The sequence below is a fragment of the Lygodium microphyllum genome, chromosome 25, assembly GCF_053477565.2.
Source record: "Lygodium microphyllum isolate KBCC chromosome 25, Lygodium_microphyllum_v1.1.10, whole genome shotgun sequence".
Taxonomy (NCBI): Eukaryota; Viridiplantae; Streptophyta; class Polypodiopsida; order Schizaeales; family Lygodiaceae; genus Lygodium; species Lygodium microphyllum.
Genome location: NC_141159.1, coordinates 118,451,955 through 118,472,804, shown reverse-complemented (window position 1 = coordinate 118,472,804; position 20,850 = coordinate 118,451,955). Strand labels below are relative to the sequence as shown.

General features: G+C 43.0%; 1 protein-coding gene across 1 annotated transcript; it reads left to right on the top strand.

The window, feature by feature from the left end:
* The first annotated feature begins 18,727 nt into the window (after nt 1–18,727).
* Nucleotides 18,728–20,109, top strand: LOC148014663 (acidic endochitinase-like). The gene has a single exon (XM_087666489.1). The coding sequence runs from the start codon at nt 18,778–18,780 to the stop codon at nt 19,747–19,749; it is 972 nt and encodes a 323-aa protein (XP_087522615.1). The 5' UTR covers nt 18,728–18,777; the 3' UTR covers nt 19,750–20,109.
* Nucleotides 20,110–20,850: the final 741 nt, after the last annotated feature.

The following is a 20,850-nucleotide window of genomic DNA, read 5'->3' as shown; positions in this document are numbered from 1 at the left end:
CTGTAAATGGCCCCATGTATTTCTAGAGTAAGACATCGTGCGATCGTGATCGGTAGTACAAACTGCCACAAATGAGAATGCATTATGAATAATGGCTATACTCCAAATAGCAAAATGCACACGCCAATTACAATCCATTCTTAGTACAAACCTGACATATCTTATGCCAGTCATGGGATTTTAGCCCTAATAATTGGTCGTCTTTAGAAAATGCAAACATGTGAGGACGCATCATACCCGTCGAAGTGCGGATAGACTTGACTACTTGCTTCACAATGCGCTCTTCTTTAGTGGACAAAACCCAAGGAGTGCGAGGTAGTTGCACGCGACCATCAGCACTCAACTGCAGCCAAAGCGCCTCCATCTTACCTACCTCCTTCAAATCCATTCGTACCCCTATAGTGTCTCTCTTTCCTGTGATGTGGTCCCATAGCAAGTTGCCCACATTCTTGAAAATATGCATGGGATCCAACAAGTGGTTGACCTGTAAGTGGGTCCGATATGGCAACTCGTAGAAAACCGCTGCATTCCATTTGGATGTGACTCCACGTGGACCATTTTCAGCTCGTACCAGCTTGCGGCGTTCATACGTATTGGAGGTTGTCCAAGAAAACCTTCCCCGAGTTCATGATCCTCTGGCAAGAAAGTGGTGTGTCCTCGATATACCCTCTTCTTCATGGTTCATAACCTTCGAGAGTCTAATTGTGGCCCGCACAATGGGCATGCATGATAACCTGAGGTAACAAGACCTATTCCAACACCATGACCCAGTGAATACACGCTTGAACAAGATAAAATATAGATATTACCAATGAGAATGGAGGCCTATTCACCTAAGCACTCTCCGAATCCTGGAAAGTCATGCATCATCCACATTAGAATGGCTCAAATATCAGACCGACGACCATCGCACTTGCTCATATCTTGCACGGTGACCCCCTCTTCCCACATAGACTAATGGATGAAGATACACGTCCATATTTTTGACTTTCTAGCGGCCGGGGACGAGTAAGCTAAGGATGAGATGTCCTTTCTTCATAGAAATCCATGGAGGGATATTATAGTTGACAAGGATTATAGGCCACACACTGTAAGAAGTTGAGCGCAGACCGAAGAGTGTAGACCGAATGGGTTCATGCCATCCATTGCAAGACCGAGCCGAAGATTCCTTGGCTCTCGGGCAAAGCCTGGGAAGGTAGAGTCAATGTGGCTCCATGCGTGTTAATGCATTGATATTCGTTGAATTCCATCCATGGACCTATTCTGCGCATGCCACGTTGTCAAGCTCGCCATGCCTGACGTACAAAACATGTGGTTTATGCGGGGGATAAGCGGAAAGTGTCTGAGAACTTTTTGAGGGATGATTTGCCCTTGCAAGTCCTGTCGATACCTATGAGTACCACACTTTGGACATGTCTCCATAGTCTCCTATTCTCCTCGAAATAGTATGCAATCGTTGATACATGCATGTATGTTGTCGTAGTCCATGCCAAGCTTTTGTTAAACATGTCGTGCAGCATCACAAGACTCAGGCATGATATTTGCAGGTGGTAATATATGATATTTCAATAACCTGAAAAAAATCATAAACACCTTGAAAAAGCACAAATGTTTTTAATAATAGTGCTGATAAAATAATCAACGAAGCGTATGTACAAGGTACTTGAACATCTGGGTCACACTCACATGGCTCCACTCGTATTTTGCTTGCACAATTAAGAGTGCAAGCAATGTCTTCAGGCAAGATACTCGGCACCCATCATATAATGGTATGGATGCTTCCTCTCTAAGCGGATCAGAAGTCTTGATATCCATGGGAATCAATGCATCGATCATTGCCTCCATCTCAGGCTCCAAGATTGTAGGTAGGTCTAGAAGGCTGCTTGTCTTCTCTGGCATTGACAGTATAGATTGGTCTTGTAAGTGGTGGATTGGCTCATGCACTCCATCTATCGCATGCCCACGAACTCTTCTAATTAGTTGCAAAGGGTGCACTCCTCCTTGGGACGAGACATCATCTCCTTGGATAGAAAATTTGCTAGCCAAACCTAGTCTTATTGTATATGGTATTCAATTAGCTTGTGAGTACAATGCGTGATTGATATTAACTTTTCTTACTGTTTGCTGAAAATCCGCAATCGCCTGATCAATGATCTCAGATTGAAACTTGCCAAATCATCGTACATGTTCTATAGACAATCGATATTTTCATCTAATTACTAGCTTGCATTGAGAGAAAGGACATGGGACACACTGATTAAGATACGCCTCGCGATCTTGAACAACATGAACTTCATCGTTTTCCATTTTTTCTACGTTATGACAAACAATTTGTTTTTGTTATCATTATTTTTTTCTTAAATTGTTATCCTCTCCTTCCATCTCTCTCTCTTTTTCTACGTTACGACTACAACCATGACCACAACTACGACTACGACCGCGACCACGACCACGACCACGACCACGACCACCATGATGACTACGACCATGACTACGACTACGACTACGACTACAACCACAGCCATGACTACGATGACTATGACCACTGCCACCACCACCACCACCACGACTACGACTACAACTACGACTACAACTACGACCACAACCACGACCACGACTACGACTACGACCATGACCACGGCCACGACCATGACCATGACTACGACTATGACGACCACAACCACGACCCATGACCACGACTACGACCATGAGCATAAACACGACCACGACCACGACCATGACTACGACTATGAATACGACTATGACCATGACCACGACTACGACCACGACCATGACTATAACCAGGACCACGACTACAACCACGACCACGACCATGACCACGACGACCATGACTATGGCTAGGTTGCACTCACTAAGAATAGGATGGCCGATTCACCTCATCTTCTCTCTTTCATCAATAGAATTCTCTTTTACCATTTACAACTCACCCATCTTCTGTCCACACTATTGCACCCTACAATCTCTATGAGGGCATGAGATTGGGATCTCCACAAATACCAAAGCATGATCTCTAGCTTGATGTTTGCATATATACTACTACTACAAATTTCTACTCTAACAAGCGTGAGCCTAGGATGAGCTTATTGTAAGGTCCTATTTACTTTTCTCTCTTTCTCTCCCTCTCTCATTTCCTCTCCCTCCCTCACCCTGACCCTCTCTTTCTCTCTTTCCCTATTAGGTTTAATGATTTCTCTCTTTTTCTCTCTCCTCTCCCTCTCTCATTTCCATTTCTCTCTTTCTCTCCCTCTATCATTTCCTCTCCCTCTCTCACCCTCACCCTCACCCTCTCTTTCTCTATTAGGTTTAATTATTTTTTTCTCTTTTTCTCTCTCCTCTCCCTCTCTCATTTTTCTCTCTCTCCTCTCCCTCTTTAATTTTCTTTTCTCTCTTTCTCTCCCTCTCTCATTTCCTCTCCCTCCCTCACCCTGACCCTCTCTTTCTCTCTTTCCCTATTAGGTTTAATGATTTTTCTATCTTTTTCTCTCTCCTCTCTCTCTCATTTCTTTTTCTCTCCTCTCCGTCTCTCATTTTCCTTTCTCTCTTTCTCTCCCTCTCTCATTTCGTCTCCCTCTCTCACCCTCACCCTCTCTTTCTCTCTTTCTCTATTAGGTTTAATGATTTTTTTCTCTTTTTCTCTTTCCTCTCCCTCTCTCATTTCCTTTTCTCTCTTTCTCTCTCTCTCTCCCTCTCTCATTTCCTCTCTCTCCCTTACCCTAACCCTCTCTTTCTCTCTTTCCCTATTAGGTTTAATGGTTTTTCTATTTTTCTCTCTCCTCTCTCTCATTTCTTTTTCTCTCTCCTCTCCCTCTCTCATTTCCCTTTCTCTCTTTCTCTCCCTCTCTCATTTCCTCTTCCTCTCTCACTCTCACCCTCTCTTTCTCTATTAGATTTAATAATTTTTTTATTTTTCGCTCACCTCTCCCTCTCTTATTTTTTTTCTCTCATCTCCCTCTCTTATTTCCTTTTCTCTCTTTCTATCCCTCTCTCATTTCCTCTTCCTCCCTCACCTTGACCCTCTCTTTTTCTCTTTCCCTATTAGGTTTAATGATTTTTCTCTCATTTTCTCTCTTCTCTCTCTCTCTCTCATTTCTTTTTCTCTCTCCTCTCCCTCTCTCATTTCCTTTTCTCACTTCCTCTATCACCCTCACCCACACCCTCTCTTTCTCTCTTTCCCTATTATGTTTAACATATTTTGTCTCTTTTTCTCTCACCTCTCATTTTTTCTCTCTCCTCTCCATCTCTCATTTCCTTTTGCTCTCTTCCTCTCCCTCTCCCTCTCCCTCCCCCTCCCCCTCTCTTTCTCTCTCCCTCCCTCTCCTCCCTCTCTCTTCCTTTCCCATTTCCTCTCCCTCTCCCTCTCTCTCTCTCTCTCTCTCTCTCTCTCTCTCTCTCATTTCCTCCCTTTCTCTCTTCCTCTCTCTCATTTTCCTATTATGTTTAATGTCTCCCTCTCTCTCCCTCTCCCTCTCTCATTTCCCTATTATGTTTAATGTCTCCCTCTCCCTCTCCCTCTCTCATTTCCTCTCCCTCCCTCTCCCTCTCTCATTTCCTCCCTCTCCCTCTCCCTCTCCTTCTCTCTCATTTCCTCTCCCTCTCTCAATATACAAAAATTATTAATTAAAAAATAAGAGAGAGAGAGAGAGAGAATGCACTCTCCCTCCCTCTCGTTCTCGCATTTCATCCCCCTCCCTCTTCCATTTCCTCCATCTCCCTCTCCCTCTCTTTCTCTCTCTCTCCCTCCCTCTCCCTCTCTCATTTCCTCCCTCTCCCTCTCCCTCTCTTTCTCTCTCTCTCCCTCCCTCCCCCTCCCTCTCCCATTTCCTCCCTCTTCCTCTCTCAATATACACAAATTATATTTAAAAAATTAAAAGAGAGAGGGAATGCACTCTCCCTGCCTCTCCCTCTTTCATTTCCTCCCCCTCCCTCTCCCTCTCCCTCTCCCTCTCTTTCTCTCTCATTTCCTCTCCCTCTCTCAATATACACAAATTAAACCCTAAACATGTAAAAGAGAGAGAGAATTGACTCACCGTAAAGATTTGAAGGAGGGTTTGGTGGCTCCTCTTCGTGACGGCGGCTCCTCCTCTCCTTCCCGAACGACGGCAGCGGCGGCGGCGGCGGCGAGAAGCCTTCTTCCTCTCCCTCTCTCACCCTCTATGCAAAACGGTCGCTCTCTCTCTCACTCTCCCTCTCGAAAACTTTCACGAATGCGCAAAATGAAATGCGCTCGGGTTTCGGCCCGTTTTTTTTTCTCTGTGGGGCGTCGCTATTAACGTTGCATTTGCGACACAAATAGCAACACCGCTATTTTGCATTGCTAATCGGCGTCGCTATGGCCTAGTTTCCTTGTAGCGATTCTACAAAATACATATTTAAATTAATGGACTTTTATGAGTTTAGAGTGCACTCATATTAAAATAAGGTTAGGACAGAGTTCCAACCTATTTATTTATTTGTAGTTGAAGATTGCTAGGTGCCTACTTTTATCGGTTTAATTTTTTTATTTTCTAACAATTGTGAATGCTTCAGTTAATGTGTAGAGCAGGCATGGGTGGCATTGGGAAGCACTAGGCGATAGCATGTATTCAAATTACCTAGAAGAAGTTGTCAGTTTTGATGGGCATATATCTTATCATTAAAGACATGGCACTAATATTTATTTAGGTACACTTATTTATTGAAGCACTTGATAAATATTTATTAATTTGTATGCGCATGGGCGCATATGGGACATTGTATTTGAGCACATCTTGACTTTTGGGCCATCCAACCGCTTTATTCTTTATTTGGACAAAAGCAAACAAAAAAGCTAAAGCATGCTAATTGTAAAATTGGGCTATTTTTTAGCTTTGAGATGAATAAATTTATAAATACATGCCTTGTGAAGTGCTCACATAAGGCATGGGGGGAGATTGTACCCAATTTGTCCCTTTTTTTCATGTCGTGTAAATCTATCTTCTTGTTTTATGAGCTTTAATAGAGTTCTTTTGTTCTTGGGGACCTTCTGGTGCTCGCTACGTATGCATCCAACATCCAATTTGCGCACCAGTTGATGCCGATTCAGATGGCTTTATGCAGAGCTTGGACGAGGAGTTTGGGATTTCATCTATTAAAACACTTAGTATGTGGAATGCACAAGAGGATGTAGAAGTACGTTAGGTCCATGCAAGTCAAGTAGAGTGAGAAAGCCAATGCAGTAATTGATATATGATAGCTATGTAGCTCATCACTATGTGTTGAAGAAGTATGGTATGGCTGATAGCAAACCTATCTCTATACTTTTGGATGTTAATGCTAAGCTTAGTGCACATGAGGGTGACTTGATTGAGGATGCCACTATATATTGGAAGATTGTGGGCAGCCTTATCTATTTGATGATCACTAGGCTAGACCTAAGTGGCATAATTGGTTTTGAGAGCTAGTTTACGCAGCTTCCACGAAAACCACATTTGGATGCATTGTAGTGCACATTGTTCTATTTCAAGTACACATTAGACTATGCCTTATTCAATGGTACATGTATACCATTGGACTTACATGGTTACATAGGTGTGGATTAGGCTGGTAGTATTTTAGGCAGGAAATCTACCACTGGTTTGATTTTTTCCTTTGGGAGTGCTGCTCTTACTTGGAGCAACAAGAAATAGCTGATATTTGCCTTGTCTAGTACAAAGGCAAAGTACACATATATTACATTTGCAGCATGTAAGGTAGCTTGGTCAACACAAGCTACTTGGTGGTTTGGGGATGTAGCTGGATTAGAAGGTTATCATATACTATGATAACCTTAGTAGCATTCAATTGGATAGGAACCCAATGTATCATGTATGGATCAAACACATAGTGGTCCATTACCATTTCATTTGGGAGTGGGTTTGAGTAAGGTGATATTGATTTGGTTTATGTCAGCATAGAGGATCAAATTGTTGACATTTTCACCAAGGCCTTGGGAGCTAAGAAGCTTTAACACTTTAGGATTATGCTTGGAGTTGAGCTCTAGATGAGTTGGCATCCACTACATGTGTTGGTGATGTAGCGGTATATTATTCATTAATGTGTTAGGTGATAGACATGAGGATACACTAGTGAGTCTATAGCTAGACTACACTCACGTAGTCCATCCTTAGTTACGGCACATTCATTGTGCCACATCTCCTTTTCTTAGTTAGTTCACACTTAGTAACCGTGTGTACATACATTGTGGTACTTTCATATTAGTTTTTCATCATATTGCAGACTTAGTTATTTTGTGTGAAACAAGAAGAAGAAGATTTCAACCCTATCCCTCTATGTTCTTAAGTCTACATTGCTTTTGTGTGAGTGTGAGTGTGTGCTATTGGGTGCTTCACCTCTCTCCCCTCTTGTCTGTTTTCATTGTGTAAGTTACTTTAGCTCTCTTGTATCGAAGAAGAGTTTTATTTTGAGTTATAGTAAGTAGTGAGTTGCTATGCTTTTTATCTAGTTAGATTTATAAGCGTGACATATAACAAGAAACATAGGATGCTATATTATGTTGAGATGTTGTTATGTGAAGTGACGATTTGAAAATTAGATAATGTGGTGTATATGATGTTAGTGTATCATCATTATTATGTGAAAATTTTATTCACTGCTAGAAGAGCACATATGAGACATTGACTATTGAGTTGGGATAGTAATAGGTGTGTTGTGTCGAGTTGGTTAAGAATTGACCAAATAAAGGAAGATAATATGTTCTTGTTGGTTTAATCGAAGTGTTTTCTTTGTGTACAAGAGCAAGATCTTGTTAGTTGTCTTGATGCTTTACCACTAGCCATAAGAGGCATTGTTGTGATTGTCATCGATGTTCCTTAGTGAGTCATAGTGGTATTGTCATTGATGTTTCTTAATGAATTTACTATGATTGTCATTGTTGTGAGTGCCATCTTAATGAATTATACTATGATTGTTGTGATTGTCATTGATATCTTCGAATGAATTATACTAGCATAGTGTTCTTCATGTAATTATCTTCATAATTGACGTGTGAGTGTGATTTAAAGAGAACTCAAGTCCTTCAGTTCATGTTATGTTATTGCTCTATCACGAGTGCTACATGTGGCATTAAGGTTGTTGCATTGATGTTTCTCTTGTGTTGGTCAAACATCATTCAATTTTTTGCTAAGCTAAATGTCTTGTCAAGGTCAATTATCTTTACTGACACTCCCTTTTCTGTCATCACCAGGTTGTGAGTAGTATTTTCATTGTTCAATGCTTGTCTATCAATGTGTTGTTAAGCATGATCATTGAGACAATGATAAGTTTTTTTAAAGTTCAAGAAATATATCAATTTGGCTATTTACAGATCTGATCCACTACAAGATATAGACCTTATACCGACGTTTAAAGCGATGAAAATACAAACAACAAAATTTGCCCTAGTCGTCGCAAAAAGCGTCGTTATTGACGACGCCATAGAAACATCGCTATTGGCGTCACTATATGCATCGCGCATATAGCGACGCATATAGCGACACAACCATAAATTTGCGACGCACATAGCGAAGCCAATAGCGACGCGAGCAGGAAATTTGCGACGTAAATAGCGACGGTAATAGGGAAAGCACTGTGTGCTGTATGAGAGCCATACAAAATAGTTTCTGCACTACTATATACAAAGCGCTTATAAACAAAAAGAATGTATACTGAAATCATAAAACTGATACATAAAATAAATACATGATTGCATTAAAAATGATTGGTACAATCATGATAGGATATCACTAATACATAGAAAATGCCTGCATAGATCAAGCGACTAAAAAATAAAGGTGTGTGAGCTCCAAGGATCCAAGGGCGAGCTACAAATCCTCGTCCCCCGAAAGCTCATCTCACTGCAAAAGAGCATCGAACGGATTCTGCAGAAAAAGAAACAACACATCAATCCACCATACAATAATGCATTCAAATATCTCATGGTAACTACGGACAAGAAAGATGAGTGACTTACAGGATCGCCGCGTCTATACAATCGGTCAATCAATGCATTGAGACCGTGTCTCTCTGCATATCGAGTCTCAACGCCTTGCGGATCGTGATTTGTAATGGAGTGCTGCAAAGAAAACAAAATGCTAACTGTTAGAAACATGATTGTCAATACAAAGAATATTTCAAAAAAACAAACAAGCAAAACAAAAGAGAAACTTCAAAGTCCTCCAAATATGTCTTGTGGCCGCCACTCCCAAGATGATGGACCACTCCGGCCTCGAGTCGTGCCCTCGCCACCTCGCGCTGCTGACTCCAACGTCCTGGCGAATCTGTAACCTCCTCCCTCAGTCAGCGCTAGTTGTCTGCATCTAACCACTCGGGCTTTGCATCCCCACTCTTGATTGCCTTGCGTGCGTCGGATCGTCTATGTGACATGTATGCACGCATGCAATCCATCATCCAGCCCGTAGAGAATCTATTTACTACGGGTGGCACCGGAAACTCCTCATGCAAGGATGCTACTATGTAGTCCTTGCTCCCCTCTGGTATGTTCTTCCAATGATCCAGGACGTTGTGCCGAAAAACTTGTTAGCACAACTCTCTCATGCGAGCCATCACCCTCCTCCCCTCATCATTCATGATGATGGCTCTTGACCTACTATCAACCAAATATCCATAACCCCTAGGAGTCTGCCTAAGATGGGTCCTCTCCCATCTCCGTCCACGCTCCTGGGAATATCCAGGAGACCCCTCTACATCCGGTGTACCGACGGGGGTAACCTCTCTCGGAGTGGCACTCAAAGGGGTGCCACCAAAAGGGGTGCCACCTACTGACGGCTGCGCAAAAGCCGGAGTAACTGGAGTAGACGTCCCCATAGGTGTGACAAATCCTGGAGGTGACACAGCTCCAGATGAACGACGAGACGGAGACACCACATCCATGTCTCCACAACAGCATCCCCCTGATCCTGATGCAGTCCCTCCCTCTGGCCCAAGTCGTGAGCGTCGAGATCGTCTGCTCGACGCTGAAGCATCTGATCACGCTGAAGCAAATCTAGTAGAGCGCCCTGACGAAGAACGAGACAGCTCCTGGTCTGCCATCTCTCTGAATCTCGTGAGTTGGTCTGGAGACATGCGTGCCATCATGTCCTGAAACTCCTCATCGCTCATCCCTCGACTCATCCTGAAAATGTCACCTGTACGGATAAAAAATGGTGTTAGAATAATCAATTTAAACTATACAAAGCACAGTAATATAAATCATTTTTAAAAAATCCCTCTTAAAATGCATATCTTATATACCTTTATAAGAGATCTAAACAACGAATTGAGTAATACAATTCTCCAAGAATGAAGTATCCTATGGTCCCATGTTAATCTCCTAACACAACTCTGCATACACTAGAAGGTCAATAGACATGTCACCACAAAAGAATAAGTCTGCCTCGTTCTCAAAAAATTCTTGGACTCTTGTATTTCCATCATTGTTAGTCGATGCAGGCTCCAAGCTTGTGGCGGCCTCCACCCCTTGTAATATTGACCCCTCTATTTGCATATTATCTTCATCTATGCCCGGAACATCGCTTTGATTATATACTCTCGCACTTCGAGGAGTTGAAGGTATAACATACCACCATCGAGGTTGTCGGGGGTTTGGATAGAAGATTACCTGTTCACAAACACGTACAAAGCGAGTTCAAACCATTGTGACATAAACCATGTCATATTACAATTAGCAAGCAAATGACTCTATCCACCTGTTCACAATGGGCCGGCAACACAAAGGTGTCATGCAAATCCGTCCATTTTTTTTCGGAATCTATTTTGAGAAATCCAGATGGACCTCGTCGAACTGTTGCTCCAGCTCCTCCAAGTACCACTTTGAACCACTGCACATCGAATAGTATCATGGAGAAGCTACGGTAATCCACCATAATAATACTTTGCAAGTTCCCAAAATACTCCATCTCATCCACAACCGTGTTCAGATCCGTTGCTCGTCGCCGGCTCTCTTGCTCAAACCTTGCCATGACACCACAGTCCATTGTGGAGCACATTTTGTCAATACACTCCACACGAAAATGTCGTCCGCACGACCACGCTGCACTATATATTTTGTACTGTACATTGAAACACTCAAATTAGATGTCGCATATAAATTTAGATACGACAGATTCTAAACCCCTCATCACCTTTGGACTACATCCCCTCGAGAATTCCCACTCCTCCATTGAGACCTCTGTCCCTTCGTTGGATGCTGCGGTCAAGGCTCCATGCAACCATCGTGTTGACATAAACCATGGCATCTCCTCCATGCCTTCAGGATATCGAATCGGTCGATGATGCGTACTGCATCGGAATTCATCTCGCGCTTCCTCTCAATCTTGCCTTGCAATCCGGTACTTGGCGAGCCACATCTCCATGGAGGCATGGTGCAATATACAAAAGCGATTCACCTTCTCTTCCATTGAGGCATCCATTCTTTTTTCTACCCCATTTCCAACCACCACATCTCCAGTCAGTCTATCATCGTCCTTCAGCGTCCATAGCATTTCATTGTCTGGTTCCACCATTGGTAGCCATTGTGAGATATGCACTAACGCCTCTGACACCAACCAACCTTCGGCCATGCTACCTTCTGGCCGAGCTCGTTGTCGCACAAAGCCTTTCAGGGTTTTCATGAAGCGCTCCAGGAAGAACATCCATCGCGTATGGACAGGTCCAGCAATCTCCACTTCGTCCACAAGATGCACAAGAAGGTGGACTTGTATCATGAGCATGCTAGTGGGCAGGTATTTCTCAAAGAGACAGACCGTCTCCACTGCTCCCCGCCTCACGGATTCAATAGGGGACGTCTTAATCTCTTTCTATGAAATCCTTTGCACCAAAGTCAACAACTTGTAAATGGCTCCGCGGATTTCTGGAGTAAGGCATCCTGCGATCGCGATCGGTAGGACAAACTGTCACAAATGAGAAAGCATTATGAATAATGGCCACTTTTCAAATTGCAAAATGCCCACGCTAATTACAATCCATTCTCTTCACAAACCTGACATATCTTATGCCAATCATGGGATTTTAGCCCCGGCAATTGGTCATCTTTAGAAAATGCGGACCTGAGAGAACGCATCATACCTGTTGGAGTGCGGATAGACTTGATTACTTGCTTCACAATGTGCTCTTCTTTGGTGGACAAAACCCAAGGAGTGCGAGGAAGCTGCACTCCACCATCAGCACTCGACAGCGGCCAAAGCGCCTCCATCTTACCTACCTCCTTCAAATCCATTCGTGACCCTATAGTGTCTCTCTTTCCTGTGATGTGGTCCCATAGCAAGAGGCCCACATTCTTGAAAATATGCATGGGATCCAACAAGTGGTTGACCTATAAGTGGGTCCAATATGGCAACTCGTAGAAAACAGAGAACCGTCGCATTCCATTTGGATGTGATTCCGGGTTTACCATTTTTAGCTCGTACCAGCTTGCCGCATTCATACGTGTTGGAAGTCATCCAAGAAAACCTTCCCTGAGTTCATGATCCTCCGGCAAGAAAGCGGCGTGTCCTTGATATACCATCTTCTTCATGGTTCGTGACCTTCGGGAGTCTAACTGTGGCCCACACAATGGACATGCATGATAACCTAAGGTAACCAGACCTGTAAGGCGAGCCACAACCTAGTGAATACTTGATTGAATGAGATAAAATATAGATATTACCAGCAAGAACTGAGGTCTGCTCACTTGAGCACTCTCCCAATCCCGAAAAGTCATGCATCATCCACATGAGAATGGCTCGAATGTTGGCTGACCGCCGACATCGCACCTGCTCATATCTTGCACAGTAATCCCCTCCTCCCACAAAATCTTAAGCTCATCGACTAATGGACGAAGATACACGTCCATATTTTTTACTTTGTAGTGGCCTGGGACGAGTAAGCTAAGGATGAGATATCCTTTCTTCGTAGAAAGCCATGGAGGGATGTTGTAGTTGACAAGCACTATAGGCCACACACTGTAAGAAGTTGAGCGCAGACTGAATGGGTTCACACCATCCATTGCGAGACCGAGCCGAAGATTCCTTGGCTCTCGCGCAAAGCTTGGGAAGGTAGAGTCAATGTGGCTCCATGCGCGCGAATCTGCTGATATTCGTTGAACTCCATCCGTGGACCTATTCTGCACATGCCACGTTGTCAAGCTTGCCATGCCGAACGTGCGAAACATGTGGTTTATGCAGGGGATGAGCGAAAAGTGTCTGAGAACTTTTTGAGGGATAGTTTGCCCTTGCAAGTCGTGTTGATACCTGTGAGCACCACACTTTGGACATGTCTCCATAGTCTCATATTCATCTCGAAACAGTATGCAATTGTTGATACATGCATGGATGTTATTGTAGTCCATGCCAAGCTTCCGTAAAACATGTCGTGCATCATCACGAGACTCAGGCATGGTATTTGCAGGTGGTAATATATGATATTTCAATAACCTGAAAAAAATCATAAAACACCTTGAAAAAGCACAAATGTTTGTAATAATAGTGTTTAAAAAAAACAATGAAGCCTATGTGCAAGGTACCTGAATAACTCGGTCACACTTGTATCGCTCCACCCGTATTTTGCTTGCACACTTAAGAGTGCAAGCAATGTCTTCAACCGAGATACTCAGCACCCATCATATAATGGTATGGATGCTTCCTCTCTAAGCAGGTCAGATGTCTTGACATCCATGGGAATCAATGCATCGATCATTGCCTCCATCTAAAGCTCCAAGATTGTAGGTAGGTCGGGAAGGTTGTCTGTCTCCTCTGGCATTGACGGTATAGATGGGCCTTGCGAGTGGTAGATTGGCTCTTGCAATCCATCCATCGCATGTCCACGAACTCTTCTAATTGGCCGCAAAGGATACACTCCCCCTTGGGTTGAGACATCACCCCCCTGGATAGAAAATTTGCCAACAAGACCCAATCTTATTGTGTATGGTTTTCAATTAGCTTGCGAGTACAATGCATGATTAATATTAACTTCAAATTACCGTTTGCTGAAAATCTGCAATCGCCTGATCAATGATCTGAGATTGAAACTCGCCAAATCGTCGTACATGTTCTATAGACAATCGGCGTTTTCGTCTAATTGCCAACTTGCATTGAGAGCAAGGACGTGGGACACGCTGATTAAGATACGCCTCGCGATCTTGAGCAATAAGACCTTCTTCGTTTTCTATCTTATCTACATTATAGCAAACGAGGCTTAAATGGATAGCTTTATGGAGATGTATGTTAAGTTGCAAGTTGACCATAAATCTTGCATTGTACATAGTAGTTGAGAGATTTATTGATGTTATATCTCGGCCCTATATCATGCTCAAGGATTTGTTTGTCCCAGTAGATAATTATTCGTTATTGTAAAAAACTGCACTAGAGGGCTTTGAGTATAAGTAATCCATTTATGAGCATCATTGAGAATCTCTTAGTCTAATAATAAACCAGTCTCAACAAAAAGCATCTTAGAAATGTGGTTTTTTTTTCATAGGATCGCGTATTAAAATTAATGCCATCTATGAAATTTATCAACTATATTAATAAAATTTGTTTCAATCAATTCTACTCATAGTCATAAGACCTGAGAGAAAATATCCTATGCTCAATTTAAGGGATTCTTCTTCTATAACAATACTTTTGGGTTCATTTTGATGAAGTACCGTAATGACCATTAGCTAGGGTATCATTTTCTTTTAGTCCTTCCGTTGACTAGTTGGCATGATTTCTAATTTGTTATGCCTATAAAGTTAATACAAAAACAATGAATTATGCATATCACAATTAGATCCCCTACTTGGACATTATGAAGGACATGACCAATTTTAAGCCATCTTAAAGAGTCACCAATATAGTGGCCCATGGCAAAGCACATTGCATACCATTATCGATAAGTCTATTATCGTGCATCTTAAATCTCCTAATTAGACTTTATAAAGTGTATGACTAATTTTTAGCCCTCTTAAGGAGTCGATGTAATGGTACCCATAAAAAAAGTAAAGTGGATACCATTACCATAATCATGGATATGCTATCATTCCAATATATGTTATCTTTCTCTTTCTCTCCCTCTCCCTTCCTCTCTTTCTCTTTCTCTCGCATTTTCTCTCCCTCTCACAATATATCTTAACACTCTCCAAAAGCAAAAGGGAGAGGGAGAGAGAGAATGCACTCTTCCTCCCTCTCCCTCTCCCTCTCCCTCTCTTTCTCTTTCTCTCCCTCTCCCTCTCTTTCTCTCCTTCTCTCTCATTTCCTCTCCTAAACAAGCAAAAAAGAAAGTGATTTAAACCTTTAATAAACAAAAGGGAGAGGGAGAGAGAGAATGCACTCTCCCTCCCTCTCCCTCTCCCTCTCACTCTCTTTCTCTTTCTCTCCCTCTCTCATTTCCTTCCCCTCCCTCTTTCTCTCCCTCTCTCTCCCTCTCCCTCTCTTTCTCTCTTTCTCTCTCATTTCCTCTCCTAAACAAGCAAAAAAGAAAGTGATTTAAACATTAAACAAGCAAAAGGGAGAGGGAGAGAGAGAATGCACTCTCCCTCCCTCTCTCTCTCCCTCTCCCTCTCTTTCTCTCTCATTTCCTCTCCTAAACAAGCAAAAAAGAAAGTGATTTAAACATTAAACAAGCAAAAGGGAGAGGGAGAGAGAGAACGCACTCTCCCTCCCTCTCCCTCTCCCTCTCCCTCTCTTTCTCTTTCTCTCCCTCTCTCATTTCCTCCCGCTCCCTCTCCCTCTCCCTCTCTTTCTCTTTATCTCCCTCTCTCTCTCTTTCTCTCACATTTCCTCTTCTAAACAAGCAAAAAAGAAAGTGATTTAAACCTTAAACAAGCAAAAGGAAGAGGGACAAAGAGAATGCACTCTCCCTCTCCCTCTCCCTCTCCCTCTCCCTCTCCCTCTCTTTCTCTTTCTCTCCCTCTCCCTCTCTCTCCCTGTCCCTCTCTTTCTCTCTCATTTCCTCTCCTAAACAAGCAAAAGAGAAAGTGATTTAAACCTTAAACAAGCAAAAGAAAGAGAGAGGGAGACTCACTGATGAGATATGGCGAGTGTGGGGCGGCTCCTCTTTACGATGAAGGCTCCTCCTTTCCTTCGTGAACAATGGCGGCGGCAGCGGCAGCAAGTCTTCTTCCTCTCCTTCTCTCACGACGGTCGCTCTCTCCCTCGCTCTCACTCTGAAAATACACAAGCCGCAAACGCGAAATGAAACCGCGCTCAGTTTCGGCCCGCTTTTTTTCCCTGTGGAGAGTCGCTATTTGCATCGCTATTTGCGATGCAAATAGTGACGCTAATAGTGACGTCGCTACCCGCCGTCGCTAATTGGTGTCGCTACTAGCTCAAATCCTTGTAGTGATCCCTTGTAGTAAGAGTCATATGCTATTGAATTGCTCTGCCCTTGAGAATTGTACACATTTACTCATTTACGTTCTATATTCATTCAGTTTCATTAAATTCCACGAGTCCCCCCTATTTTTGTATTTTTTTGTTTTCTGTTTTTTTATTTGAGTTATTTTATTTTAGCCATGCTGCTACACTATGGGTTTTCTCAGTGCAAACCTTAGCATATCTTCATGATGACTCCATAAATCATCCTTAACTGTGCACAACTTTAGATTGCACTTATTGCTAGCTAGTATTGCCATGATCTACTCAACACTTATGGCATTATGCTTGCTAGTTGGATATGGTTGTTGGTAAATGTAACTAGGATACTTATTTGAGTTAGCATATGTGCCATAGATATTGATTAGCTTACATCCTCTTGATAGACACACAAAGCCAATGCAAGAAGTTAGAGATAAACTTCAACATTGTGAAGTACAACAATATCATGACCTCTTGCAACAAGGACCTAGGTAGGTATGGTTGGGGGTATGGGTTTTTTGGCTCAAGTTTGGGGCGGAGAGTCCCATGCCCCCAACCAAACCTACCTAGGTATGTGGTGCCTCTCAAGAAGAAGCTCATGATGATGAATAATATAATGAAAACCAAGGGACAAGAGCCCCTTTTCTCACATGGAATAATGTCAAAAACTTCTTGTGTGACTAGCGCTTTCTATTACATGTTAATAGCCATAATGGCACTAATAAGCTATCCTGAAGGCATAACTACTTGTGTGGTCCATGATTCAATAAGTAGAGCATTTTTTCTTACATGGCATCGAGTCTTGGTGTTGCCATTCTTGGATTGCTTCTTGACCTCTTTGATGCTTTTCTTCTTAAAAAATCCGTAGTGCATTTGTAGTAACAAAATCTAATGTATTTGTAAATGTATTGACTATTTGCAAAGAATAGCAACTTTTGAATGCCAATCTAAAGTAACAAACTCTAGTGTGCTTGTAAATTTGATGACTACTTGGTGCAAAGAATATCAACTTTTGAATGCTACATATCCTTTATACCATTCTTGCAATCACCCATCAAATTGAAACATAAAAAAGCTTGTTTGATGAGGTGATGTGGTTGTTGACACTATAATACAAGTTCACTTATCTGAGTTATTATAATAAATGGTCTTTTCTGTTTTACGTGCTTTCCCTTCTCATCCAAACTACCTTGAAGAATCTACTTAAGGCATTGTTATAGCATATCACTTTGACTTGGTTTTGATTGACTTGAGTATATGCAAAAGTATAACTCTATATGCTCTATCTAACTAAGAACAAAGGTTTTACAATCCTTTGTCTTACCATTTGACTATATCATCACATCTAGATCTCACCAAATATTCAAATCCTATAAAGATCTATTTCTAAAGAACGAAATCAACTATTGAAAGAGATCAAACTGGAAGCTTGACAATATTCATATCATTTAGTGATAAGACATCATGTACTTTCATCTACTAACCATCCCACTTGCATTGTAAGACAAAGAGAAGGGTAATAGGATATTGAATGTGTGTATATTATAACCCAATGATGGCTAACTAATATGAAAATGGATTTTAGTAGCATTGTATAACATTGCTTATTGATGTACATTGAAGCGCATGATGGCATTATTAAACACAATCTTGTGAGCAACCCTCATCATTATGTTTCCAATTTTTGCCAATATATTCCACTTTGCATAATAGCTTTTTGTTGTTTGATTCATGTTTGCATCTTTGTCTTCAACTATGCTAGTGCATGCCCCTTATTAATATTCTTAATAGACTAAGTTTAGAAATTGCTTCTAAAGTATTTTGCAAGTTGAGAATTATTTGCAAGTTTAGAAATTGCTTCTAAAGTATTTGCAAGTTGAGAAGATAAGGAGCTTCGAAAATTGTTTGTACGAAGGGTCCCCCCATTGCGTTGTCATCATCAACGCTAATGGAAGTTTCCGTCTTATAAACCAAAAAAATGGATTATAGATTAGAGGTATCGAACATTGGCAATCTCAGAGAAGGAAGGATACAAAAACAAGTTTCATATTGAGTCGTGGAAGAGGAAACTGGTTTGCATGCATTCCCACTTGTACAAGCCACGACAATGTGGTAGCGTCCAATGAATGGTAGCAATCAGTAAACTCACAGGAGTAGAATATCATCAAAGATCAGTTAAATGATCAATCTCTCTCTCTCTCGGGCCTTAGTTGAAATCTCAAATAATTGGAGACCCACGACGAATAAAGAATCGTTTCTGTCTTTCTCGGAGGCACAAGATCGCGTGGCCTTGCAGGTCCTCATGGCGACGGTGGCAAGATGGCGGTCCTCGGTTTTCTCTATATATTGACCACTGCCGATGCACGAGGGAGTGATGTAAACTGATCACCTTTTGTAGACAAGGAACACGGTAAGTCAGTGCCATTCCGACATGGGAGCCTCCAATTACTGCAGCCGCTTGCTGACTGCAGCTCTTGCCTTGCTGCTGTTACACTGCCTCCCAGCTTCTCCCGGTGGTGGGCAGCCACGATACAGCATGCCAATGGTGGCGGAGGCTGCCAAGGGCAAGCTGATGACTTACTGGGGCCAGAACGGGGGGGAGGGCGGCCTGGCAGAGGCCTGCCACACGGGCTTGTACGACATCCTGGGCATCGCCTTCGTGGCGGTGTTCGGCAACGGCCTGGACCCGCAGCTGAATCTGGCGGGCCACTGCGCCCCGGAGTTCGGCATGTGCGTCAACCTCACGGCCGACATCCGGGCCTGTCAGGCCGCCGGCATCAAGCTCGTCATCTCGCTGGGCGGCGGCGCGGGCTCCTACGGCCTGGCCTCCGACGCCGACGCCCGCGGCGTCGCAAGCTACGTCTGGAACGCCTACCTGGGCGGTCACTCGTCCTCCGTGGACCGCCCTATGGGCCCCGCCGTCCTCGACGGCGTGGACCTTGACATAGAGGCCAGCCAGTCACCCTACTGGGCCAGCCTCGCCAAGTACCTCAAGGGCTTCTCCGCCGACCTCATCCTCACCTCCGCCCCGCAGTGCCCCTTCCCCGACGCCTACGTCGGCCCCGGCCAGGGCACCGCCCTCCAGACGGGCCTCTTTAAGTACGTCTGGGTGCAGTTCTTCAACAACCCGCCATGTGACTACGGTGGCAGCACCGACGCCTTGCTTGCCTCGTGGAAGCAATGGAGCTCCAGCTCAGCCATCCCTGGTGACACCATCGTCTTCCTGGGCCTCCCTGCCACCCCGGATGCTGCCCCTGCTGGCGGCTTCCTCCCCTCTGACGTCCTCATATCCAAAGTACTTCCCCACATAAAATCATCCCCCAACTATGGTGGAGTCATGCTCTGGAGTCGTTATTATGACAGACTTAGCAACTTCGGTGCAAGCATCAAACATAGCCTGTAATTTGTTGCCACATACTCAGCATACCTTGTCACCTATATTGTCGCATACTCAGTATATATAGCACCGTTCCCCAAACGCATCATTGCTGTACGTAGATTCATGTCATGGCGATGACAAATAATATGTACTCAGCGTACCTAATTGTCACGAACATAGCCCGTAAATGTTGTCACATACTCAGAGTCATTGCTCTATCGTGTCATGGTGATGACAATAAAGTGGAGGCAACCATTCTTCCCTCCATAACGTCCATATCCATTTCTATAACTCACATACAATCGCCTCTCTACTTGATGAATAACTGGATTATTATCTTTTCAGAATTTGCTACTTGATAATTAATAGATAGACATATTTCAAGAGTACTAATGTTGATCTTCGAGGTTTCTCAGCTTCATAAGCCAAAGAGATACTTCCTCCTGCGGACTTACTTCTAAGTCCTTTAACGGAAATCACTTACACGATCATCGGTTGTACGAATTCTCTCTATTTTAAATTAGTCCCCCATGGATATCGATTGCACATTCTTAAATAGTCATGCAACAATTTGTTTGAATATGATCATGTGTGCCATGGCCTAACAACCTCTGATAAAGGTAAGTTGTGACCAGAATAACTTCGTTGAAAAGCTTTATACGTATCACTGGAACCAGCTTAAGATGACACCTCCTGAGCTGCCAAGTCCATCACTCTAGTAACGAAGGCACAATTCATGAATAAGTGCAGAACTCACTGTCAAGTCCAATGTCACTATGCGCAGCCACCTTATGATCTACTTACGTTTATAGCACGAGTTTGATAGATTTTACATTGCAGAATGCCAGCAGCGAGCGCTGAAATGTTCAAAATCAGTCAGGTAGTCGTTGGTTTTGTGGGGTTTTTAATGCAAAGATCGGTCTGTCAATAGCATGCCAGTTCCACTGCCAATCTTCTTAGTTTTACTGTCAAAAGGCACCAGCAAAACTCATCGCTGATCATAAAAATGCTGAACATTACACCTTCCAACACAATATGCCTGTACTTAGAACAGGTGCATCCATTGATCTGCTTCTCGAAATGGATTCATCATTTACAAAATACTAGGACAGCCGATATGGTAGG

Excerpts from the sequence above, each read along its gene's own strand:
- LOC148014663 (XM_087666489.1), top strand. The coding sequence starts at position 18,778 with ATGGGAGCCTCCAATTACTGCAGCCGCTTGCTGACTGCAGCTCTTGCC.